The sequence below is a fragment of the Balaenoptera physalus genome (genome assembly GCF_965194825.1).
Source record: "Balaenoptera physalus genome assembly, chromosome: 5".
Classification (NCBI taxonomy): Eukaryota; Metazoa; Chordata; class Mammalia; order Artiodactyla; family Balaenopteridae; genus Balaenoptera; species Balaenoptera physalus.
The window spans coordinates 45,214,578-45,242,269 of record NC_138884.1 but is presented as its reverse complement, the minus strand read 5'-3'; the positions used below and the strand labels follow the sequence as shown (position 1 = coordinate 45,242,269).

The 27,692-nt window shown below is 39.7% G+C and overlaps 2 protein-coding genes across 5 annotated transcripts in view; both read left to right on the top strand.

Moving 5' to 3' along the window:
- The window catches only part of LOC309661709 (contactin-associated protein-like 4), a 106,060-nt gene extending 87,410 nt beyond the window's left edge, over positions 1-18,650 (top strand). For 2 of the 4 annotated variants that reach the window (XR_014264169.1, XM_082463666.1), the window contains 2 exons: positions 5,164-5,274; positions 18,204-18,650. Coding sequence is in view for 3 of the 4 variants with exons in the window: in XM_082463666.1 (XP_082319792.1) it covers positions 5,164-5,274; positions 18,204-18,484 (392 nt within the window). In the remaining variant the exon portion in view is untranslated. Of the gene's footprint in view, positions 1-5,163; positions 5,275-5,587; positions 5,665-18,203 lie in introns of those variants that run through there. The other 2 variants (XM_082463668.1, XM_082463667.1) reach the window with 2 other exon arrangements.
- The window catches only part of LOC309661714 (V-type proton ATPase subunit B, brain isoform-like), a 207,096-nt gene that overhangs the window by 147,962 nt on the left and 31,442 nt on the right, over positions 1-27,692 (top strand). The window lies entirely within an intron of this gene.

The window sequence follows — 27,692 nt, the reverse complement described above, 5'->3', positions numbered from 1 at the left end:
TGATTTTTGAATGTTGAACCAGCCCTGAATACCTGGGACAAATTCCACTTGTTTCAGTATGTAATTCTTCTTCTATTTTTTAAAAATCTGTTAAAATTTTTATTTTATTTTACTTTATTATTTTGTTTTTGGCCACACCGTGTGGCTTGTGAGATCCTAGTTCCCTCACCAGGGATTGAACCCGGGCCCTCTGCAGTGGAAGCATGGAGTCCTAACCACTGGACTGCCAGGGAATTCCCTGTAATTCTTCTTATACATTGTTGGATTTGCTGGCTAATATTTTGTTGAGGATTTTGCATCTGTGTTCGTGAGAAATATTGGTCTGTAGGTTTCTTTTCTTGTAATATCTGTGATTGGTTTTGGTATTATGGTACTATTAGCCTCATAGAATAAGTTAAAAAGTATTCCTCTGTTTCTATCTTCTAAAAGGGATTATGGAGACATGGCATGATTTCTTCCTTAAATGTTTGGCAGAATTCACCAGGGAAGCCCTCTGGACTTTGTGCTTTCTGTTTTGGAAGGTTAGTATTATATTATTAAAATAATTATTTGAATTATTGTTTCAAATTTTTTAATAGGTATTTGTCTTTCTCCGTCTGACTTATTTCACTTAGTATGATAATCTCCAGGTCCATCCATGTTGCTGCAAATGGCATTATTTCATTCTTTTTAATGGCTGAGTAATATCCCATTGTATATATGTAGCACATCTTCTTTATCAATTCATCTGTCCTCAACAAAATACTAGCAATCCAAATCCAACAGTACTTTAAAAGGATCATACACTATGATCAAGTGGGATTTATCCTAGGGATGCAAGGATTTTTCAGTATCTGCAAATCAATGGCTGTGATACACCACCACAAGTTAAAGAATAAAAACCATATGATCATCTCAATAGATGCAGAAAAAGCTTTTGACAAAATTCAACACCTATTTATGATTAAAGACTCTCCAGAAAGGGTCCTAGAGGGAACATATTTCAAAATAATATAGACCATATACAACTAACCTACAGCTAACATCATACTCAACAGTGAAAATCTAAAAGCATGTCCTCTAAGATCAGGAGCAAGACAAGGATGTCCAGTCTCACCACTTTTGTTCAACATAGTTTTGGAAGTCCTAGCTGTGGCAAACAGAGAAGAAAAAGAAAAGGAATCTAAATTGGAAAAGAAAGAAGTAAAACTGTCACTGTTTGCAGATGATATGATATTAGACATAGAAAATCCTAAAGGTGCTACCAGATAACTACTAGAGCTCATCAATGAATTCAGTAAAGTGACATTTTCTTTGCTGAGGAATTTTTAGTCTACTTTAGAACATAATGCATATTGAAAAGATGCCATTTATATACAGTTGTGTATAAACTGGATTTGAAAGTTCTGAAGAAACTAAGAGCATGCATCACCAAGGAGCTGTAGTAATCCAAAGAGATTTGTTTGGGACTGTTTTTTATTTATGGAGGGGGTAGATTTAAGTAGTTTTAGGAGGAGGTCAAGGGTCTGGAAAACACTCAGATAGTGTCACTTAGATTGAGAGGATTAAGGCAACTATATTTTCCCCAGCTATGGGAAGTTCCAAATTTCTAAGATTTTACCTGGAGAAAAGAATATATATATAATTTTTAAAAACAGAAGCTGAAATATTGTTTAATAATTTCAGTATAAAGCTGTTCTGTTGGCAGGACAAACAATAGGCTATTGATTAAAATGATGTTACAATAGGTACAACTACTGAGACAATGTTTGCTCATTTAATACATAAGAACTTATTCTAGAAGCATGCACACAAGGCTGTTCCGAGCACTCTGATCTGAATCACACATAAATCATGAACAATTACGGTGTGTCTGTATTTTCCACAAGACACGTTACAATGGATCATCAGTTTCCCTTTAGAGTTCCTAAGCTTTTCTGAGAACATTTGAGCTTCTGAGTACATTTGAGCTTCTGAGTACATTTGAACTTTTGAAGGAATAAGTGCATTTCAAAACTGAGATTATTTCATAGAATAATTTCTTCTTAATATGAGTGTTATTATGAAGAGAAATAAACTTGCTTTAGCCTATTGAACTGTAATATTATCTGTCTATTTTCATTTGTTAATTCTTACAAGATTATTACTTGTACTCACCTCATTTTCCCCCTAAGTGGTAAATAGTTGTACTTTTCAGTTGTTTTGCCATCTCGTTTGTTAAAAACAATTATTTATGAATAATTGTTGTAGCTTTGAAGCATTTCAGGATTCATCTTTTTTTTTTTTGGATAGAAATAGTATGTATCAGACTATTCATAAGAATAATATTCAGTGGAAATCAAATATTTTTTAATGATTCCAGAAAAAGAAAATTAAATTGTGTCTTAACAATTTTGGCTCCAGGAATCGTAGTATAAAATATAGACATTTCAGATTGAAAACAATGGTTTAGGAGATTTTTGGGTGGCATCTGAGACTTCACCTTACTTGAATGTAATTTAGTTAAAAACACAGTGAATGTACAGAAAACACTGTCCAAACACAGAGCAGCTCTTTTCCAAGTACCTTATTGGACATGGTCACGTTTTTTGATCACGTGCATTCTCAAATTTGACTGTGTGGAAGTGAATTGGAACAACCAATTAGGGTTTTAAAGAAAATGATCACTTTTAAAATTGTTTCTCAAAGGCAAAGATGACTTCATAAGAGCGAGTACATCTTACTCTTTTTTTTTTTTTTTTTTTTAAAGGCTAAGATTCATATGCCTTCTTTTGAGGAAAGAATAAAAAATGAGAATATGGCTTGGAACGTTGAATGCTGCCTTCTGTATCTCTCTATAGGGAAAACGTCCTTATAGAATATTTTGAAGAAGCTTATGTGATGACTTGTCTTACCATACTGAAAATAATAAAAGCAAACACTATTGATCCTCATAGAAACCCTATGAATTGTGTGATTCCCCTTTGTCCAGTTGTGTGATTCAGTTGTGTGACATCCTCATTGTACAGATGAGGTAACTGAGGCTTAGGGAGGGCCAGTGACTTCCCAAGAGTAGGCAGCTTGGTAAATGTCATGCCCACACCCTGTCTGGCTCCAGAATCTACACTTGGTCCTCACTGTTTCCAACCCAGAAAGGAGAGACCCCAATACGGTGAGATGAGAAAGATGTGAGCAGAGGGGACTGAGTGGGGAGCATCTGGGGAGACTCAGGAAGGAAGCCATGCTGGGGGGGGTGGGGGAGGCTGGGAAAGGAGCAGGCTTCCCAAGCTAAACAGTTGATGGAGATAATCTTCATTTACCCTCAACCAGCTCTGTGACTTTGAGCAGGTTACTTAGATCCCTGGGACCCCTTTACCTAAAGGGGGAATGATGCAGGCCTGGTCTGCTCAACAGGCAGGGAAATTGTCCCCTGAGAAATTGTCACGTTAACATTCGAGTTAGCACAGCTGACTGTGGATTGTGGATGATCCCAATCTTCTGGAATTTTCTGAATGGCTAATAATGCCCCAGTAATGTCTCAACAGCTTTGTACTTGCAGTGCACACACTCACAACGGGTGCTTCTTTGCTCTTCCTTTTGCCAAGGACCCTTCGGGCACTTTGCTGAAGCCTGACTGCTTCTCACAGCAATGCTTGTAAATGCATAAAATGTATACATAGGGTTACAAAGTAAATAGTTATATTGAAATGCTGATATCAATGTACTAGAAATTGTAACATAGTGTCTTCTTAGTTATTAGCGCATTCAAAAACAAGATCTAGTGGTGACTTTAATAAATACTGTTATTTTGAAGTAAAGGGGACCATAAACAATATTTCTAGATGTCTGTGACAACGATTGCTATTAAAATATCTGTAACTTATGTTGGTAACATATGCACGGGCACTGGTGAATATAGTCTGGTTTGTCTACATTTGTGACTGAAGAATATGCTAAATTTTAGCTAGAGGTTAGTGAAAATAAAGATGTAATTTTTTTCTATTCATCTCAACAGACCCCCTATATCATATTTGTACCACATGTTAAGAACCCCTGAGCTGTGTGGTTCACTGCTTCAAGTTCTGTGAAAAACCCTCCTGAGCTTTGATTGAACTTCTAATGAATCTTTAGATCAAGCTAGGGAAAACCAGTACCTTAAAAGTAGTCTTCCTATTTGCAATCATTGTAGTCTGAATTTATGTAGTTTTTCTTTAATGTCTTTCAATACAATTTTTATAATAATCTCCATAAATGTCCTGAAAATTCTGTAAGATTCATTGTTAGCTACTTTATATGTTTTGTTAGTATTTGCTATTCTATTTAATTTCTAACTATGGATAAGTTTAGAAATACTATCAGCTTTTGTATAATGAATTGTTAAGCTAGCCAATGACTTTCAGAATTTCTACCTCCATAATCATATCATCTGGAAACGATAACGGTTGCTCTTTTTTATCCAATTTTGTGCTTTTAATTTTTAAATTTTCTCTTACGTACTGATAGGACTTTCAGTGCAATGTTCAATAGAAACGGTGGTGTCTGTGAAAGTGTTCTTTCTGATTTTCAAGGAAATACTTTTAATATTTTCCCATTTAGGAGTGACGTGCTGGAACCAATTTTTAGCAGCTAGCAAGAGCCAATCATTAACTTTTCATGAATTTTGCATGAGAATACAATCATTATTAAAAATTAAATTATATAAACATAATTAATTAAATCATATTAAAACAAAAGTAATACATTCTGAAAACTCACCACTTCCTACTTTATTGTATGTCATCTTGCTGTTATCAGTGCTCTTGAGGTGATTTACATACCTTGTGTCTGCGTGGTGAAAATACTATATAATGATTCTTTTTCCAACTTCCTGGTCAGTGACATCACGTTGATAGCTTTGAATTGGCCATGGTACGAGTATTTACACCATGGAAAGTGGCAAATGCTGCCAATCAGGGTTTTTAATTTTCCTTAAGAGCCTGTTGTTCAATGTTTACTAACACACCTCTGATCAAGACTGATGTTTGCCACAGGCTCTAGCATTTTCCTAGCCTGTTAAGTAAAAAGAAAGGAAATTAAGGAAGAAGAGAAGGGAGGGTGGCAGGGAAATAGGAAGGAAAGGAAAGTAAAAGGGAAGGAAGAAGAGAGGAAGAGAGGACAGGAAAGCTTTACTCAGTGTATTAACCCGCACGTGGTGATTCCCCCCAGATAGCTGTGACGCTCCTCTGGCGTCTGCCCTGCCCCGGGCTTCCTTCAGCAGCTCCTCAGAGCGGTCCAGCAGCCACGGCCCTGGCTTTGCAAGCCTTAATCGCAGAGACGGTGAGTCTGCAGCTGTCTTCTTGTCAATCCACGCTGATTCTTTCCCAGAGAGAATTATATTCATTTTTAGTTCATATTCCTTCTTATAGGTCAAAACTTAATTATATTGAGTTTAATGAAACTGAAGAAAGCAGCAGGTTCATCATATCTGCTAGTATTCCTCTGCTAGCTTTCTTCTTGCTTATGATCCGTTTTTTGGTTTGTTTTGATATCTTCCTTCCCTGTTGATTGCCAGCAAATGATCATCAATAAGATTTATGAGAAGGGAATTATTGGAGTCTAGATTTTTTCCGGGGTTATCATCCCTTTTTAGTTTTAGGACCGGCGACAGAAGGGTGACTAGTCAAGTGCGCTGGTCATGAATAACTACAACAACACAAGAAGGAGCCAGTGCTGCAGCCACTGGGGAAAACTGAACAGGCCACCGCGTGATGTTTGCGAGATGTGAGGCTGCCAAAGGATGTCATGGGAAAATGACTCCATTCCCAGGACTTGGCCTGGGAGGAGACCAGGTGAAGGCTGCCACTGAAAATAAAGATTCCCTTCCTATTAGTGGGAAGGGAGTTAATGACTTACTTTTTGGAAAGGTCAATTTTTGCTACTTGAATGTTGTCCAGTGAATTACCTCTTCTATTGCACAAATACTAATTCAGTGGATTAAATAAGTGAATACATACACTTCAAATTCAAATGCTTTGCTACTTTTTTTGATTAACTTTTATTGGAGTAGGGTTGCTTGACAATGTTGTGTTAGCCTCCACTGCACAACAAAATGAATCAGCCATACCCGTACAGATATCCCCTCCCTTTTGGACTTCCCTCCCACTTAGGTCACCACAGTGCCTTAGGTAGAGCTCCCTGTGCTATACAGTATGTTCCCATCAGTTGTCTATTTTATACATAGTATCAATAATGTATATATGTCAATCCCAGTCTCCTAATTCCTCCCACCCCACCCCTTTCCCCCTTGGTATCCATACATTTCTTCTCTACGTCTGTGTCTCTATTTCTGCTTTTGTTTTGCTACTGTTTTAAGGGATAGATTTTTTAAATGAAAGATTAATTCAGAAAGTAAAAGTTAAAATCAACTGTGTCCCATGTAAACGCACTGCTGTAAATTCTGGAGATAATACTAAGGAATTGAGTGTTTTCCTCCCTTTCTTTGACATTTCTAAGATCAGAGTTAAAGTCTAGCTTGAGCTTTACTGTGTCCTTAAGGATCAAATTTGGGAACCTAGTAAGTGATCAAATAGATTGGCAGGGAAGAGTAAGAACACAGGTGAAGAAATTCAATGAGCTCAGGATGGGAAGGCATGTCCATTAATTGTCCAGCTTCATGGTCTTTTCCCAGGAAAAAGCATTTTGTGGCCAGATATTTACTCCTCAAAGCATCATTCATAATCATTTTTAGCACCCCAGTAAAAATATATTCTCATTGAAACCAGATTTCAATGAGATCAGTTATCAAATTACCCATTTTCGGTCTGGTGGTTATTCTAATATCAGCTTAACATCTAAACTTTCCAGTGGTTTCCCTAAAATTGTAAAAACTAAGTAAGCCATATTTAATTAGTTTAAAGAGGCCCGAGGGGCTTGTGTGTTGTGTTTCTAATTTGCATGTGTAGAGTCTCTTTATGATTCAGGCCTCCAGTGCTATCAATATGGTGGCACTGGGAAGTTTATAAACATTAGAAGGGAAAATCCTGAAGCTTAAGATGAACTTATTTCCATTATATTTAATTAAAAAAATAATAACTCAGAATATTATAAGCCATCATTATAAAATGGTAAGTACAAAGCTTATCTTTTATATTTAAACTACTCTCTTTGCAAATTTAAATTAATTATTTTAAGAGTGGCAATCAACTGATGAGGGTTTCTTTTTAATGGTTGTTGCTACTCTGATTGCATATAGTGTACATTTCACTAAATATCCCTAGATATTACCACCTGATTTCAGACCCATTTCTAAAGCATGCTTTAGACAGCACAATTTATCAATATTCCTTCTGAAGGATTATCTATATGTGTTTTCTGTTAAAAGCCAGCATCCCAGAGTCTTTATTGACATTTCCTTTGCCTTGGTAAATGCTAGAGAACATATTAGTTCACTTTAGTTTAGATTATTATGATGTAAAATGTGGATAGTATGAAATGTGGATGAATATAATGAGGGCGATGATGCTTCATATATAGTAGTTTTAGCTTTTTGGAATATTTTGTGTATGATCTAGTGAGGAAAATCATGTTAGACTCCCTGATTGTATGGTTAAAATTTCCTTGGTCTGTGTTGTGGTATTTGGAAGTTTTAAAGAAGGTGGTCTGTCTTACACCCCTAGTTTCTTATTTTGCCCATAAGTCATTGCGCTTCTAGAATGTTCATTAAGAATTAGAAATGTCTCAAATATCACAGCTTCCACCAAGAACTTTATACATAGCAGCTGATCAATTCATCTACCTGATACATAAAGGTAGTAAGAGAATAGTCTATACATAATTTTTGATTGTATGTGTGTGCATATATATAAATTTGACCCACTGTATAACCCCCCAAAGCCAAATAATTCAAACTTTAAGGCATTTGATGATTTTAAAGTACTTCACTGATTCAACACATAACAAATGTTAATTAATTGACTAGAACTTATTGCACATTTCATGTTTTCTCTTTTACATATTTTTTACTTATGCAGTTTATGTATTTATTTTGTTTTCTATTAATTTATGAAAAGTAGTAAAATATTTCTTAGAAAAGACTTTGCAATAAATAGAAGAAAGAAGTCTACGAAGGATATTAAGAGGAATGAGCAGAGAAGTTAAGAGGGATCCAGGCGTTTCTAGGGACAGGTGGGCCAAAGCAGAGAGATGCAGACCTTGCATCTTTGAAAACCATGATTCCTGAGCATGTTACCACCTGTTTGCCAGTGTTTTCTGTGAGCTCCCTAATGGAATTGTTGGTTATTGTAGAGATAGTAATGGGCTAGTATCATCACTCAACATTGGACTAAGTGCTCCTGGAGTTTACTTTTGAAATTTCTAGTCTGGTTCCTCTAGCATTCCCATTTTGAAGTCTGGGATTGGGTTCCAGATAATACATTTAACAAAGTATCCCCTCTGAGGTCATACACCTTACCTTTTTATACAGAGAAACACAAATTACTGGAAATGCCTGAATGTATAATTTTTCAGAACTGATGGATTTTTTTTAAGGGGTAAAACACAGACACGTACATATATTCATATACCTATTCAAGAAAATTAATGCCATTAGATAAAAATGTAAAGTTCTTGAAGCTTTACATCTTTACAGTCAAATTGGGTTTGACTATTCATATTAGCTGAATTTCTTTCCATCAATATTAAATTGATATTTCCTAGAATTACAAGTGACCTAATATTTCTCATATAAAATCAAGGTTGCTGAAATCTGTGTATTCTAAATAAGAACATGCTATAATATTGACTTCAGTTTTTTCTTCTCAAAAATCTCCTAAAGGAACTTTATGCAGTTTATCCAAGTTTATTCAAAACAAAAGTTAAAAAACCAAAACCAAAAGTAAAAAAACTACCTTAGAGTAAACCATGCTGGACTTTCATTCTAGATCTTGCATGTGAAAATAACCTTTTGTTTTTACAATTATTGTTACTGTAGGTGACCCTTCATGAAACTGGCTTTAGCATTTCAGATGCTGCTTTCCAACTCCGGATAACATGTTCTTTTTAGCCACGTGACGTGTCCTCTTTAGTCACCGCAGGCATGGTGGTGAGATGAGTGGTCTGGCCAGAGCTGATTGAGATTGATTAGGAGGAAGTGTACACACATTTTGTTCTCCTTTTTTGTTGCCCCAAAGTGCTTGCATAAACAATCATCCCCAGAAAGAGGGACAACTCCATCCATGGCCCAGATGCTGAAAATCACGCCCACTAATGCGGCAAGCCACTCATCACTGACAGCAGAAATGAGACTGCTTTAAATTTAACTTGATCAAAAGTGGCATATCAGATTACTATATTGTGTATTGCAAGCAGAAAGTAGATGGAGACAAGCTGAACTGACTGGATGTTTTCTTTTCTCTTTGTAATTCTTCACCTTTCCCGTACCGAGACATTGATCATATTTCCTCACAACAGACTTATGTGTTGGTGGAGCCAGGAAAGATTTTGTCTAATGCTCCCAATACAATTAATGGCTGAGCATATTAGCAACAATTCTCAGCGTTAAGATATTTATTTCTCACTTTAGGAAGTACATTTACTAGTACAAGTTAATACTCCAGGTTTTAGCAGGAAATAAATACACATGATTCGATTAGGAGAAAATGCTTAGGCCTGGCCATCAGACACTAAATATTTTCTTATAACCTGGAACGTCTGATTATTTGGACTCTGCAATATCCCAAATAAGCTATGATGTAAAATTTACTGTTTTTTACAAAGAAATGTTAGAAAATGGAAAGAGTGAATAATAATTTAAAATATCTAGACGTATATCAACTCCTGATATAAATCAGAATATTACTGAATACATCAAAAATGTTTGATGCAAATCTTATAATAATAAACTTGTCCCTCATATTTTTTTCATAAAATCGTAGTTCTCCAGTATTTCTATCTTTTATTCACAGGCTAGGTGCCTGGTAGAACTGGTCAGTATTCCCAAATACTAGTCTGAGCAATTCAGATGGCAATAAAAGGGCTTGCAAACCAGATTTTTATAAGGGCATATGAATGTACTGGGGAATTTTTGCCTCTGGATGTCAGATTTTTCATTCTGTTTATCTGTGCTTCCTAAAAGTTTTTAGACCTATTAGGGCCAAGACACATTCTTTTTCCGATTTTTCTTAACAAATGATCCTGCAGATGCAGCTGTGGGTATTGAGTGCAGTGGACAGGCCAAATGTAATAGCATCCATGTAAAATACACCCATGTACTAAAGCACAGAGCACTGTCTTGGTGACCATGCAACTTTATTAAATCACAGCATGATGGTAGCATGTGAGAGGAGAAGCCCCCAAATCCCAAGGTTCGTGCAGACCCTGCCGTACAGTTGTCACACAGAACTCATCTGCTCAGGTTTTCCCATGGTCCTTTTCAAGGTCTGGAGTCTCCAGGTTACCTCCATAGAACCTAAGATGCTAGATGAGACAAACCAGAACAAACCAAACATGTTTTTCAGCGTTGTCAACAACCTTCAGGGAGGCAATGTTGTCATCTCTCTCTACCAAGTAGCCCAAATTATAGCACGACCCCCAGAATAAGGCAATCCTCAGTCTCCTTTGGATTCAGTGGACTCTTTTGAATGGGTGAGCATCTTCCAGGGATGCTCAGATTTCTTTGTTCCTCCTTCTTTCCAAGACAGTGTTTGGGTTTACAGAAGGGCTGGTGCCCTCATGCAGCTGGATGGTGGGGCTTCTCACGTTGGGGCTCAGCTCCTTGCTATCTGCTGAAGGGAGTTTGTCTGCTTTTAACGCTGAGGGTTACTTGGCACCTGCTCCTGAAGCCTGTGGCGGATTTACCTCTTGGTAAGACCGTGTTCCCAGGGAACAGGTCATTGTCCCTTCCGGGATCTTTGCGATGTCACTTCTTGCCTCCCTGAAGCCTGACCATGAGTCTCATTTGGTTTCCAGCCTGAGCAGCCTTGGTTACAGGTTTAATTTGCCTTTGCCAAGCTGACCTTCTGTTCAGATCCAGTCAGACTCTCATCTCACTTCTGTGCCCCCTTTTGATGGCCTGTGGGCAGTTTGGTTCACCATGCCAAGGGGAAAAAGATCGTCAAATGGTTTTGTCCTGGCAGTTTAGTCCAGAAGTAACCTATCACTTCCACTCAGAGCTTGTTGGCCAGAGCTGGTCACGTAGCCCCACCCAACCACCACGGGGCGTGGAAATCGCAATCCTCCAAGTGCCTGGAAGGTAGAAGAAGGGAAATAGTTGGCAACCATTAGTAATGACTACACAGCCCCCTACAAGGTGATCTCCCAAAATTCCAAATGGAAGCCAAGACAAAGCCTTTCCACAGCTTGCTTATTCCTCTCACTTTTCTGATCCCCCTGGGACTTCGTTCCTGAGCAAGGTGTCTGAATCACCCTCCCACCACCTTTTACCCTTCCTCCATTTCCTCTCTTTCCCACGATCCCCTGGGTTCCCATCTCTTCTTCCTGCCAAAGAGGGAGACATCACACGTCCTGTTTCCTATTTTCTTAGTTGGTCTTTGCCCTCCCTGGCTTCTCTAGGGCTTCATGGGATAATGATCACCGGCTAACAGGATTTACCAGAAAGGAATGAAAAACACAACAGTTTATCCTTGCAAAATTATGTCTGTGTTTATTATCTGCCCAGTAAGTATCTTATGGTGGCCACAATTTTGCCATAGTATTTTTCCAAAAGTAAGTACTGCCTATGACGTACTTGGCAACTTCCCAAAAGATATGTGGAAGCCCTTCTAAGCACTATCCAAATTCAAAAATAGTTGTCTAGCAAATTCTACTCTGTTCTTTTCCAAAGTAATTCACTTTTATATCATGTATAATATACAGAAATGTTCATGAAAGTTATTTATTTAACAGTATGTATCCTTGACATACACCATGATGTCTTTGTTTCCTCCACTTTTAATAAATATTATTGGCATCCCTATGGAGATATATTTTGTCCCATCACGTATTGCTTTACTCATCCAATGCAATTGCATTACCTCTTGTAGGGATATTCCCTTTTATTGTTTGGAGTCACTGATGAAAGACATACCAAGTGAGGTGACCTTCAATCCTGCCAAAGGGGTGAGGTTCAATTAGCAACCTTTCATGAGGCATCTGGGATCACTGATGATACATGGATCCTATGTTAAATCAAAGCACACAGGAGTCTTGAACTTCTGGTTTAACTTGTGGCACAGAGACTGGTCCAGGAAGACCACAGCCAGTGGCAAAGGCTAATGGAATATCTCAGTTGACCCTGTGGTCAGCTACTCCCACCTTTGCTCTGAACATTAATGAGGAGCTTCTGGACTAGGGGCTGACTGGAAGATGGTATTTCAGGGGTTCCCTGTTCTCTCTGTCCTGTGATCCTTGCAGTAGACTCTTCCCTTGTTGCCGTGTTTCCTCCAAGGAAATCCAGTGGAGCAGGCTTTTCTCGGACACAAAATAATGCCATACTTTGCTGGGGATGAATGCCTACACCCCAGAAAAATGCACCCTTGTCAGTAGTGTTTACATTTTGTGATGCTTAGACTTCATCCTTTTTGCATTCTCATTTTACTACTCTATTTTGTATAGCAGCTCGTCTGTACATATCTCTTTTTATCCAAGGCTTCCACAGTGTGCTTACAAATTGTAATGAATTCAGCTACATAACATCACTAAAGAAAATGTAAGTTTTACCATCAATGGACTTTTTTTCCAAAGGCTTCTGGCTAACTGAGCAGTCAAGTATGGATGGATAATTTAGTACTCATGGTTTTATTTCTAAGCATCTCACCCTTGCATTTCCTGACATGATCCTACACTGAATTTAATTAAAAAGAAAAAGGAGCTCTTGCCTTAAGAAGAGTAACGGTGTGTCCCTGGGAAGTGGTGGGGGTCTTGGAGCAGAAAGCCTGGCCTCCTGCCCTTCTGGGCATCCTGGATTCCCCACTGTTCTCTACATATCAGAGGGAGATGCAGCTATTCTGAGTGGCCTCAAGAATGATCTGGAATCATATCTGTTCTGAATAACTCAGGGGGCCTCTGAAAGATGCACAATGATGCTTTTATAGAATTAGACCAGATCTCAGAGCTGCATCTCTCCTAAACATGAAGATTTCCCGGGAGATGCACAAATAAACTTGGTCATACATTTTATTCAGTCATGAATGAGGTATTTAGTACATGTTCGGATGGTTTATAGGCTTGCTGGGCAATTCGTATTTTATTTCTAAGGTGAGAAATTAGCAAAATCATCTTATAGTCTTGTCAATACAGAACTTCAAACACATAAGAACTGCAAAGCCTGAGATCAACTCAGATCTGAATGCCTCTCTACTGTGTGTTTCTTTAAAACTTGGTCAGGAGTGTCTATGAGAGAAGCAAAACAAAACACACAGTAGCAGTGGATTTTTGTTTATTTTATGCAGAAAGAGCTGCAGTGATGAATGTTAATTGCCAAGGGCATTGAAAGTTGTCCCTCGGGACACTGCACACAGAACTTAAGGGAGTCACGTGTGAACAGTCACACTGTGCTTTTTTTCTTTAATATCACTGGCATTTAATTTGAATCACAAATTAACAAGTATACACTTATATTTTATTTAATTTTAAATTGTCTGTTTACAAAACCATTACAGGGTATGTCTGCATTTAGTACAGGAATCTGTTTTACAATTAGGCAGCTCTGTGTGATTTTTTTCATTATGGATGCACTTTTTGGAAAACTACCTGTTGTCTCCTGCTCAGGCTGCTAGCAGACTGCAGGAAGCACAGCAGAAAAGGAGTCAGAGTTTACCTAGACAGGTCCAGAGGGAGGATTTCTGCATTTTTTACATCCTGATAGCCAGAAATGGTATATGTAGAGAGTTGGAATTGCTCCTTAAGAAATCAGAGCTGGAGCAAATGCTTAAATTTCCCTCAGCAATGTAGGCAGGGTTGTGACAAAAACACCAATATATAAATCCCAGAGATCTCTGAGTGGGATGGTCAGGGAGCATCCCCAGGGCCTGCCGCCCTATGGCCCCTTTTTCCTGGGAACATCTGTTACTCCTGCTTATCTCACCCTCTCCCCACTCACCCAGCCCCGCCTGGAATCTGGAATGAGTTTTCTGTGAATTAAGATGCATTTAAGTGAGGAAAGAAATACACAGAGCTTGATGAGCTCCCATTTGAGACAATGTAATGAAGATCTTGGAGGGAAACTTCCCTTGGTTACAATTTCAATTTAGCCATTTACTTGCTTGACATTTAGATGCCCTGGAGATAGGTTAGTCTGTTCACTCCAGATTATCCCACTTGACTTTGCTCCCTTCGGTATCTTTCTGCTCTGGACCTTGTTCCAACTTGAAGAAGGCATGAGCTATTCTCCTTTTCACCTCTGGGTAATTCCCACCTCTGGGTAATTTCCCCCTCTGCACAAAGCTGACACTCATTATGACAGTGCATGCCCCGTGGCCACCAGGGGCAGGGGTCATTTTCGTCTTGATCAGTGACCAGAATAATTAAGGCCCTCGCTGAGAGTTTCCTGTTCAGCCTTTCCTCTCCCCAAAGACACAAGTCACTGCCTGTGTCTGAGCCTATGAAAGGTGGGGGAAACAATCTCACAGGCATAACTAGAGACAGAAACCTTCCAATATATCTGCCAGTGTATCACTATAAAAGACAGTCTGCTATTGATGAGCAAACAATACTGAATAACTGACACATCACAGGGGTATGTTCTTAGAAGGGGTAGACAATGAAAAGGGAGCTAAGCTTTAATAAAATACCCTCACCCCAACCTAAAATGATTATTTTTTGCTTGTCTGCAAAGCAGAGACTGTAACACCCGTCCCACTTGCCGGGTGCATGGAGGAGTTGTGAGGTAGCACTTAGAGCATCTGGCAGGGTCCTGAACACATCACATGCTTGTGACAAGTTTTGGCTTTCCTCATTTTCTCTCCTTTATCTAGTATAAAGTGGCAGGTAACGGGCCATTCAGTAATGAAAAGACTGCAATGCCCCACACTCTGGATGTCACCCCTCTTTCACCATGACTGTCTCCCGTCTTGCGATCGTGTATGGGAGAGAAAGTATTGTGCTAGATGCTCTAACACAGCTTCTTGTTGAATTCTCATTGCAGCCCTAAAGCATACCTATCACACTTTGCTGGGAGGGATGTTTTGTGTTCAGTGTCCTAAGCTGTGGAACCTTGTTCTGTGCAAGTCAGACCCTCTGGACATGTTTTCCTTTGTATGAATTGTGACACTTCATTCAACTAAGGGGCTGAGGCAGGAGACAGGACGGTGACAATGGAAAAAGACAGTCTGTGGTGTGGTCAGGGGAAGAGCTGGGTGGGAGGGCAAGTGCCTTTCTTGTGGGTTCAGCACTGGTGACTCCAAAACAGTAATTGCAAATCCCTGGGCTCTGTTTCAGGGGGTGTTGGTTCCCAGGGGGAATTTACTGAAGATTTGCAACATTGAATAATGCAGGCTGATCAGTTTCAGAACCACTGCTCTGCAGCTAAGAGCTGGTGGGGCGGCTGTGCTCAAGCGTACCCACTTTAATGTTGTTTCAGTGTATTTTGTTTTGTTTTCCATTACAGAACAGTGATCTCCCTTACCCGTCAGTAAAACTGTTCGGGGCTCCCTAACAGTCCTCAGGTTATATTTGTGCATTTCCCACTTTTTCCAGTCATTAGAAAAAAGGGCATCTACCCCGGTGGACTGCGTGCATGGGCGAATGCACAGTAATTCAACATCATCACCCTCCAGGGGTCTGGGGATTACGCCGTGGCTGTGTTACCCAGCTGAAATGAATTGCTTTGCAGCACAGGGAATTCTGCAGTTTCATTACTTTATCAGAGTACCTACTTAATCAGATAGCTTAATTTGCATACCAGTAGCACCTTCTCACCACAGGTAAGGAATATGAAATGTTCAAGGTTGATTACCTGCAGACGGTGAAGAGTGGTTGACAGAGACGTGGCTGCATCTGTGGGCGAGGCTGGTGCCAGGGCAGATGCTGGAAGCATGCTGACGCTTTTTACTCTGTTGCATTTCTGTACATGTGGTGCCCGTGTTGATGGTACTTCCTGCTTCAAGAGAGATTAAAGATGACAGAGAAAGAATGTGAAATGCAAAAAGAAGTATCTTCAGTACATTCTTTACAACCTTGATACTAAGAATACAGGACATTTAGCAGTTTCGCAGAGATTGAAACTGATTCATATAAAACTTCAAATGTAGAACCTTTAAGTTAAAATGATCAGCTAAAAGCCAACACCTAATTTCTGACTTCTTTTGGCAATTATTATAAAATTACAGGCAGTTGCAGAGTAATGTTACTTGGGACTGTTAGTTAACCCTCAGCTAGAACCCAGAAGGACTTATCATTCATCAAACATTAGATGGGACCTTTGCACAAATCAGTAGAAGTAGCAGGGAAGTGTTGGGTGGTGATCAATCTTGTTATTAAAGACAAAGAAAGACTGAAAACTATCACAGGTTGGAAGACACTAAGGAGACAAGGTGACTAAATGCAATGTGGGATCCTGGAACAGAAGAAGGGAGTTAGAGGAAAAACTGGAGACATCAAAATAAAGTTTGTCGTTTTGTTACCATTGTACCAGTGTTAATAGCTTAGTTTTGATCAAAATACCATGGTGATGTCAGATATTAACATTAGGACACACTGAGTAAAAAGTAGAGAGGAACTCCCTATCCCATCTTTGCAACTCGTTTGTAAATCTGAAATTATTTCAAAATAAAAAGTTTAATAATGCATTACAGAACAGCCAGAGTTGTGGCATGTTTAAGATGTGGATCAAAGGAAAAGACATTGTGCTTGTGGTTGAGAGGAAATTTTGGAATTTTGGAATAAAGATTGCAGGAAATGAGGAAATCTTAGAAAGAATTTGAGTTTTAAAGAATTTGTAAGCTTTAAATTTTGCTAAGGGTTATACACGTAGTGCCGTTAGCAGAGGACATAGTGAAGCAACAGATGTGCCCACTTGCTAGTTTCACCTCCACACCCTGATGTAAGCGCTCCACTTCCATTTTCCTTTGAGCTGTCTTGTAACCATGTCACACACCTCCTGACGTGTACTTGGTCGTAACAGCTTTTGTAAACAGGGCATGGATGTTAATAATAGCCCCTAATAAAAAAGATAATAAATGTTGTCTAAAGTGTCAGACCTTCTTATGAGAGCCTCAAATTAGATGTCAGGACAATGGGGAAAATTTTTTTTAAAGCTCGTTTTTTCGTGTTAGGGACTGTTTACATGACACTGTATTTTCTAGACATGGATAATTAGCAAAATATCAGTTCCAGAATGCATTTCAAACCTGTTTCCCAATTTTTATATTGCATAATAATTTAAATTCAGAAAATTGAATATGACATCTAAATCCAAATTCAAAACTCATGTCTCTGTTAAACTAGAAGAACAAGATCTATCAATCATACATTCACAGGTATCCCTAATTCTTTGGTGTCTCACAGGCACTGGAGAAAACAAAGCACAGTAATTTCCACTCTGCGCCTATTGTCTTGAATACCTGAGAAACTCCTCCTCATTCACTTCCTCTGGGTTCTCGCTCACCCTCCTTGCTGCCTTTTTAGAACTCTCCCTCCCTGCACAGAAATCACTTTCACCTCCACCCCTCCCATATTACATTTCAAATTGTTCTTTGAAATGTTTGCTTCTCCTATGAGTCTGTAAGCACCATGAGTGTAGGGCTATGCCATAGCCATCTTTGTTATCCCAACATTCAACATTGTACTTCCTCATGCTGGGAATCCAGAATTAAGGTTTTCTAGCTTTATTTTCCAACAAAGGAAAGTTTGTTATTTTCCAACAAAGGAAAGTTTGCCCTTTATGTCCAACAAAGGGCAAGTCATGCATTGAAGCCAGTAACGACACTAGTTCCAAGCACTGATGTAATGGCATGGTGTTTAGTTGTCCACCTATTACATTAAGCAATTTCACTTAGCGGGACACCCCAATACCAGAGAGTCAGGGGTTATGAACTAAGAAACAAAACAATTAATATAGGCTTCATCCATTTACATTTAACCTGTGTTTTTATTTTGTGTTTGTGTGTGTGTATGTGAGTGTGTTTATATAATTATGAGGCGCATTATATAATGCAGAATTTGAAACTATGATTTTCATAAATCTTATTTATGACCCCATTCTTACAGGTTAATATAGATTTCAAAGATTTCTCTGTCTTTACCGGTTTTCTTATTTTTATTCCCACAAAAAGGAGCTGGTGGCTGGTCTCCCCTTGTGTCAAATAAATACCAGTGGCTGCAGATTGACCTTGGAGAAAGAATGGAGGTCACAGCTGTGGCCACCCAGGGAGGATACGGGAGCTCCGACTGGGTGACCAGCTACCTCCTGATGTTCGGCGATGGCGGGAGGAACTGGAAGCAATATCGACGAGAGGAAAGCATCTGGGTATGTGCTTTATTGAAAAGCAGTCTGTCGGAGTATGAATTATGCCAGTTACTGCATGTTGCTGCCCATCTGTCAGATCAAGTATAGAACCAGAGCCTCCTAAGTTACTTGAAAATGTTTCCACTGAATGTAAGCCACATGTGACGTTCCAGAATACACCGTCCATGGCTAATTTATGAAATAAGTAAAACAATTTTATAATGTAGCGAAATATTGGAAATGTCTTCCCATTATTCCTTTAAATAGTGTGAAGTCTAAGGATTAAATGTCACATACAACTGATTTTATTTTTGTTTTATAACAAACACAATAGTTTATATTGCCTCAGCATTTTTAAATAAAGCAAATTCATTTTCTCTGTGCCCTCTGATAAACTGAAATTTCTGAAAGACCCTGAACATGTAAAAATAGATGTAATGGAGAGTCTCTCTGTGGAGGACTTGTTGAGGGATATGTTGAGTTCCTGCTCCAACAGGACCTTGGGCACCATGTGGCCCCTTGTAATTTATGGACAATAGATCCCTAGGATTCTTTGGAGTCATAACTATTTTACATCAGTGACATAGTTTCTACTTCTGATTACATATCCATGCTTCGTTTTGAAGAATTAAATTTTGTTTGCTTTACTTTTTGAATATTAAAATTTATGTAATTTATTCTATATTTAGCATTTCATATCTTTAAATCACAGTCTGCTCTGAATGAGAAGCTCTAAAAGTAGAGTGTTGTAAAGGTCTGCAGCAGGTTTGCAATTGGCTGATGGGGTGTGGCCTGAAGAAGAGTCATCAGGTGGAGAAGAAATTACTTTTTTCTTCTTATTAAAAATATAATTTAGATGGTTGCCAAGAACCAGGGGAAGGGAGTAATGGACTGTAAGTGTTTTAATGGAGACAAAGTTTCAGTTTGAGAAGATGAAAAAGTTTTTGAGATGGAAGTTGGTGATGTTTGCACAACAATGTGAATGTTAATGTCCGGAACTGTACACTTAAAAGTGGCTAAAATGCTAAACTTTTTGTTATGTATATCTTACCACAATAAAAAATACACAGTGTATCTTCCATTTAATTTAGGCTAAGAATGTTGTATAACTTAAAAAAAGTTTTTTTTTTAATTGTCAGGGTAAGAAGAAAATTGTCAGCTAAAAAGCCGTTATGTCTTAGCACATAGCTTATCTATAAAACTAACAGGCAACAAAATGATAATATTCGTTGTGTAACAAACTGCCCTCATTTGAATTTCCTTAGAACTCTGTAACTTATTATAACTTAATAGATTGTGGTCTACTTAATTTCTTATCCCTGGAGCTTTTATTAGTTAGTCAATAAATGTTGATGTAAATTGAATCAAGAAAAACTAGTTAGTTGTCTAATACTAGATAAAAGAACAAAGTGGGAGGGGATATGTGAGTGTTTTTAGGGCTGGCTGACCTAAGGTTTCCAAACAAGTAATTGCCATGTGTATGATCCGAAGCAGATATTAATGTTGTGCTTATTCTAAGAACACCAAGTCCAAAGCAGGGTTAAGGTCAATATTGCTTAAGTAAGTTAAAGCTTAATGAAACATCTACTTACATAGAGAACTTTTGTTCAAAATTAAATATTATTTTTCAAAATTAGTTAACTAATAGTTAATGCCTACTTATTCTTCATTGTATTAATTAAGGTTCATATTTTCGCCCCGCTCCAATCCCATTTGATTGAGCAACTCTAACAATTCTTGTTTTTAGTTAAGCAGGTTGGAGAGGAATCAAATGCAAGCATCACCCTCTGCTGATTTCTTTAAAGGTCAGCACCCTTGGGGAAATAGGGTCAAGAATATAGTGGCATTATTAACCCTAGATCATGCAGGTGAGGACAGAAGTGGACCCCTCAATCCTATCCATCCTATCACACAATAAACATGGGTAAAGTGGCCTGCCTTACACTCCTGCTGAGCTTGCATCCCTCCGTGTGTCCCCAGCACTTCATGGTGCCTGGGGCCAAGCACGTTGGTAAATGTTTGCTGAATTAAAACGAATGAGTGGAATCTACGTTCTGGCAGGATGCCTTCCTTGGCTCCCTGCTCTGTGCTTCTCTGTAGCCCTTGGTCTCAACTTAGTGATCCTTGAAGCTCCAGTGGAGGTGTTTCTCCTCTCTTACATTTTGAGCTCCTTTAGGAAAAGGGCTCATCCTCACATCTTCTGCGTGCACCACCGTGGGTTAAGTGAATGCATCTCCTAATCTGGGCCCGACTATACACAACTGGCATTGACAGCAGTAAATCACACTAGTTGATGATTCTGACATTATACTCACAGTTTCTTTAAGAAGATTGGGCTGGTTTGGCTGCTTTCCAGACCTCTCACAAAATGTCAGCTGCTCTTAAAAATCAACCATACACCTTACCAGAGGTTCTAATCCTTCTTCACGTGGTTGTTTTAGATATGAATTGCTGATATTAACTTGAGAATGAATTTAAGATTTTAAAAAATGTCCTTGAGATATTATACTCTTCATTAGTGAAAGTAATATGTTTATTCATGGTGCCATTTACTTAATTTCCTATCACTGCTTTAACAAATTTTCATGGATTTAGTGACCTAATACAAGACAGAGTTATTATGTCATAGTTCTGTAGGTCTAAAGTACAGTAGACCTGGCTGGGTTCTCTGCTTAAGGCATTTTTCCTGGAGGCTCTGGGGAAGACTTGTCCTTCAAGGTGTCTGGAGATTCCCAGAACCTTCCCCAGGTTCCATGATTTGCTGGGAGGATTCACAGGACCAGTGTGTAGTCATACAGCTATGATTTAGCACAGTGAAAGGACACAGAGCAAAATGAGCAAAGGAAGAGGGTGCTTGGGGTGAAGCCCAGAGGAAATCAGGCCCAGGTTTCTACAGTCCTCTCCCAGGGAAGTCATATGGGACAAGCTTAATCCCCCAGCAGTGAGTTATAGAAACCCACATGGAATGTTACCAACCAGGTGAGCTCATGTACTGGGGGCTGGTCATGTAGGCACCCTCTGCCTTGCATGTAACAAAATCCCAGACTCCCAGAAGGAAGACAGGTATTGAGTATGAACCACACTGTTTGAACAAACATTAGGCACAGTAAGCCACCTTTATCATTAGAGTCTTGGGAATGGGCCAGCCTTGCAAGCAGGCCTTTCAGAGGGCAGCAGTCAGGACTGCCCTCCTGATGCTTCTGCATACACACTCACTCACTTCCTTGTGGGTGTAGGACTGAGACACTGATCTCCTGTAGGTTGCCAGCTGGGGGCTGGTCTTTGCTCCTAGAGGTTTCCCACATCCCTTATGCTTTCTGTGTGGCCTGTTCTTGCAGCAGGGGGTCAAGTCCCTTTCATCTTTAAATTGCTCTTTGTTCTTGTTCTCCTTCTGCTGCACCTCTCTGATTTCCTCTTCTTCTAGCTGGAGAAAGTCCTCTACTTTAAGGGCTCATGTGGTTAGACTGGATCGACTTGGGTAATCCAGGACAGTCTTCCTAACCATAATCCCATCTGCAGAGTCCCTTTTGCCATGCAAAGTAACATATTCACAGTTCCTTTCTTTAGGGCCTGGACATCTTTGAGGCCTTTCTGCCCACCCCACTGTATTTATACATCTCTGATTTTTTTTTTCTTTCTGCATTTGGTATCCTTTCCTAGCAAACACATTTCTCATTGGATCTGAAGATGTTTTCCAGAGTCATATGAAGTCATGTTGCAGGGGTATCTGAGCACCTGCTCGCAGTTGGTGTGTCACAGGTGTCCCCCCTGAGAGGCTGCTGCCCCGCCATCACTAGTGTAGCTCTCACCCACAGCAGTGTCCCCAGCTTGTGGTCTCGCTGATGTAACCTTGACCCCCAGCAAGAAAGACTGTGTATTGGCTTTCTTCTCAGGAAGCCTCCTTCTACTTTTATAAGAAAGTCCAAATCAAGCACTCCTTCTCTGGCCTTAAAAGTTTTGTGGATGTTCTCCCTGTCATAATTTTTTGAAGTGACTTTTCTTGTTCTTCTGGGTCTATCTGCTGTCTGTGCTAACTCTGTCCGCTAATACATGTTAACTCTTTCCAAATTCCGAAAACTCTGAGAAAAAGGTCTATCCTAACTCCTTACTGAAAATGGACATAAGATGATAATAAGACAAAAGGTCTTTACTTATGTTACTTTGGGCAACTTGTCCATATGCTTTGCCACATGTCTGCCATGGAATATTAATATGTGCAATGCAATGTATACCACTCTAAATTCTCAAAATTATAAAATTGAGACATGGCTGGCCACAAAGTCTTTGACTAAAAGATTTGAGGACTGCAGGTCCAGTTACTGAAGGTTAGTTATCCAAATTGACTTTCTTAAAAAAAGAAATTATGTTCTTCACTGGTGATATGTTCCACTTTAATATTTTTTCTTAATGAGTGACTGCTTCCATGGCTGAACTGGATTTCTATGTGAAAATAACCAAAAAAATTAAACAAATACTCAGATCTGTGAAATACATTCCAAAAGGGTTTTATTTAAATGGAAATATAGGCACGTGTCTTACATGACAGAAAAGGCATCACCATCTCTCACCAGGGGATGCACTACATCTCAGGACATACAAACTCTTTTGATGTGCAGAGTAAATGTCCTCACTTGAAATGTAGTGGAAGAAGTATCACTGTTGGAACAAGTTTAGAAGGGGTGCATTTCCTATACGATGTGAACAATCATGGTTTATATCGGTCATTTAGTAAACCAGGTGGCTTGACCAAGCTTGGTGCTAAACGTCCATAGGACTTAGAAGATGAGTTTGCAACTTTAGCCCAACTAAATCAGGAAGTGGCCAGAGTCTTAGGACGCTGAGGATCATAGAACAGCATTGCAGTGAGCAGTGCAGCAGATCAGTGATCACTGACAGAGCTCACTAATGTTTATTTTCTACTGTTTCCCTGAGAATATGTCAGCCAACACTTACATCAATCTACTGTGACTCTTAGATTCATTACAAGAATTTTGTGGGGCAGCCCTTGCGAACCAGGATTCTTACCTGCAAGCTAATGTGAGCTCTGAGCTCCCTGGGGGCCTCTGGACCAGGCTGGGGAGAGGTGTGGGCGCCAACCACTGTCCTGCTCTGAGTCTGGGTCTGTGAGCATCCCTGGTGGGCAGGAGAGATCTGTGAGTGGGCAGCCTAGAGCGCTGGCAGTATTCTAGAGGGGTGTTGGGGCAGCTCCATCACCACCCTCCTGGGCACCTATTTGGTCTTCTTGGGACCCTATAGCAAGCCTTGTCCTTCCCAGACCACCTGCCTGCCCTGACTCTGTCTCTTCTCCCTCCCCGTTCCAGTTGTTTGGGAACAATGGGCTGACTCAATGAGAGCCAGGCCAATACCCACCTCTCCTCTCGGGAGACCGTGCCTAATGGTGTCCACTGCAATGGTGTCCTCTGTTGAGGCTTATCTGGCCCAGGGACCACTGGGTCCCTATTGGCCATGGGGACCTTTCCTCCTGCAATTCCTGGGTGTTTTTTCTTCTATTTTATCAATACTTTGTCTTCATTCTCATCTCCTTACTATTTCTCCCTCTTCTCCTCTATCCTTCTATTCTTTCCTTATCTATTTTTTTCACCTATCATTAAATACTTTTCTCCTTATTTCTCTCTTCTCTCTCCATTTTCCCCTATATCCCTCTTCTATCTGTATTGTTACAAATTCTAGAAAATCAACTTGAATCAGTCTAGGTAATTTGGGAATCCGACCACACGGAGAAGGGGAGGATTTAGCTGGGTCTCTGGCATGGCTGTAACTAAGAGGCAGCCCTGCCCTGTGCCTTCTGTGGATTAGCTTCTGGCATTCATTTTCCTATATTGGTTCAAAAATCTGAGGAAATGCTCGGACTTACTTGGCTCTGGCTGAGGGGAGTCTCAGATCTCACCACCTGTGAAGAGCTGATCTGATCAGGACGGCTCCCAGGCCACCCTACACTTAGCACCGAAGCCCCTGGATTGGGGGGTGGGGCCATGTAAAGACTGGATGTCCACCTTAATGGGGGCACTTAGAAGGGAGGGATGCTGGGAGGGCCATATTATCAAATTTCCTGTTCTTTGTCTCTCTCTCTCTCTCTTTCACTCTCTCTCCGTGACCTTTTGCTTTCTTTTCTATTTCTCTGCTTTCCTCTTCTTATACATCTTATCTTTCTACTCCTCGCCTTCCTTCCTTTTTTCTCTATGAATTAAAGGACCTAGATTGCTATGAGTCCTGCTACTCAACATGTAACCTACGGAACAGCAGCATCACCTGGGATCTTGATACAAATATGGAATCTCAGCCCCCACCCCAACCTATTGAATAGAATCTGCATTTTAACAAGATGAGCAGGGGATTCCAGTACAAGCTAGATTGTGAGAAGCACTGACTGGGATGAACCAAATCCCATCTGTGGGGGAAATTGTTTTGCCCCTTAACTATCCTCCAGCTACCTGGATCAGAGGAGACTGTGCCGCCTGCTCTAGGATGCAGCTTATCCCACGCACGTGTTAGCCTGAACAGGTGATGCTCTCTGTAACAGGGCCTCAGGAAGCTTGCTCCAGTGCCCTCTGACTGCAAGACACCCTCTTTCTCCCTGATAGTCACCAACCTAGGGGGGCGGAGCCCAGGTATTTTCTCATTGTTATCAGTGAATAACAATCAAGTGGTTAAAGTTAGTCCTATCTTTGAGAACTATAATATTTCCTGAATCGCTATACTCTGCATTCATTAGGAGTTTATTCTTCATATTAAAAACGCATCAGAACTCTAATTCAGAAGTTATATCCTTTATGAATTTAAGATGGAAATTGTTATTCAAGATGCATTGAATTAAACTTAGAATTTAAGTGCATTTTTCTTCCTATGCAGGCCGTTTGTGTGAAAAAGGCATTCTTCTAGGAAAGGACTGGCAAAATATATTTGAGAAAAATAAGAAAAGAAATTACTTGAAATAAACATCAGTTCTAGTATAAATAATTCTATTTAATTGATTTCTTTCGCCTTGAAAAAATAGGTAGCAGTAGGTCCTTAAATGAATATAAAATAGACATAGCAAATCGTTTGAACCTTTGTTCTTCTCTAGATCACTTCCAACCTAGAACAGCAAGTAGACTAATTAATAAGGCTAATTAATATTGTATTGAAAGATTCACAACAATCTCACAGTGCTCTAAGAGAGCAACAAAGGTAACCCCAAATTTGCAGGGCAGAAAAAAGACAGGGAAATACTGGAAGCATGGGGGTTGGGATGGGGACCGTTTGTTATACCTGCACCACTTCATTTATTTAAGAGAAAGAGCTGATGAACATATGGCAAAATATTTACCTTGTTAAAATAAATCTAGATTATCAGTACCTGTATATCTGTTTTGGGGGGATGTTTGAAATATTGCATAATCAAATTAATAAAGAATATTGGATTCAGGTTTAAAAGAATTACGTTTACTTGGTATAAATAGAAAGATCATATGACTGTGTAGTTTCAGAATAAAGAGGGATAAGAACAGTGTCAAATCATAATAAGAAACACTGGACTCAGAGATAAGGAGGGTTTGTATGTAAGGAAGCAGACACTCTGCTAAGTGTGAAGCTCTATTGGTAGAAGGAGCGGAAATTCTCTTGACAGAGATTCCTGCTAATTCAGTCATTTAAATATATGTTGGTTTATTTCAGGTCTAGGTTAATACATTTATTGCTAATGAGTTGATGACTCAACAGAGCCAAGCCCCACATCAGGTAGGAGGTTGCAAAGAAGGGTCTGCAGAGTGTGCCTTGGCTGTCTGAGGCTTGTGCCAGCTCCAGGCTTGCCAATTTCAAGTTTGGCTCTGAGACTGGGTGGTTTTGGGCAGAATAGGAGCAGCCTTTCAATGATTCTGTATCGATCTCTTCCATGTACTTGGCCTTGTCAGGGACACGGCCCTCTCCGTCCTAACCATTCACCTCATTACGTCAAGCGCATTGATCCCCGAGGCAGTGACTTTGTACCATGGACAGTCTTGTTGATTGCACTTACTATTGTGGACCACAGTCGAATTTTCTGTACATGTCTCCCCCTTCTGGGCTCTGAGAGCCATTAGGTCAGGGATTAATCTCCTCAGAGGGCGAGGCCTATTACAGATTCTCAATAAGGAGTTGTTAGATTGAGTTAAGGAAAAGTTGCTGTTCTCAAACAGACCTCAACCCAGATGGTTAGTTAAGTTAAAACTTAGCCAACTGTGTGATGCTGCTTGTGTGATGGGAGGCTTTCGGTGCCAAGCCTGAGTGTAACAAGAGGCTTAACACTTCTTCCCCACAAAGTTGTACAAGGACGATGCCCTACTGAACCTGAGAGAGAGGTGGTTCCATTTGCCCTTCATTGCAGGTCTCAGTGACAATAGAGATAAAAGCTGGATTTGGTCTGTCGAAAACTCTCAAAGCAGCTGAAAAGGTTGAGGCAGAGAAGTGAATGAGACATCTGAGCTGCTACCACAAAGTAGCCGATGGGTCCCTGGAAACCCAGGATCCAGTAACAACTGCCTCTTGCCAGGGCCAGCTGCATTCGGTGGGTGTGGAGCGTCCTTCCTTCCATTTGTCCATTACAATCCTTCCCAACTTGAAAACCTTCACTCAAATCCCTTTTACTCTGTACTAAAATTGTGTAGACACGCCCTTCTTTTTCTACTCCTAGGATTTTTCATTTTTATTTCTCAAGTATTACTTTTCTTTTGCCATATTTATTCACCTCGTGCTTATTTCACATCAATTCTGGCATCAGGGACTACAGCTTGTTTATCCCGATATCCTTTGTACCTACTTTATTGCTTTGCAAAAGTAACGATTTTGCTCATTTGAATTGCCAGGTGTTATCAGGTTGGGAGGGAGGGGTGTGGTGGTGAGTAGAATTTTAAATATGCAGCAGGATAAATAGCAACTCTTGAGACATCTTACAAATGACAGTTTTACTTTTCCTGGAATGAAGTAGTTCCAGAAGTGGTGTTATTAGAGATATATGGAAATTAGGATATATTTTATGAAAACGGTAAATCTTAAACAGTAATATGAACAGAGTATGGCAGAGTTGTGGGGGAAATAGCTTTATAAGTAGACTTTTTTATTCATTTGGGAGATGGCAAAAGTATTGTTTTTGATCAAGAAAAGTAAATGATGGAAAAAGTGAATTTTTACCAAAAAAGGTGCTCCGGCAGCAGACTCATTGAAAGGAAGTGCTGCAGAGCCAAGTTTTGGGAAGGTGGAAGGCAGGACAGCCCAGGGAGCATCTCACCAGGGTTTCATGGAAATTCTTCCTCGTGACTGCAGTTCTGGCAGCTTAGCTTCA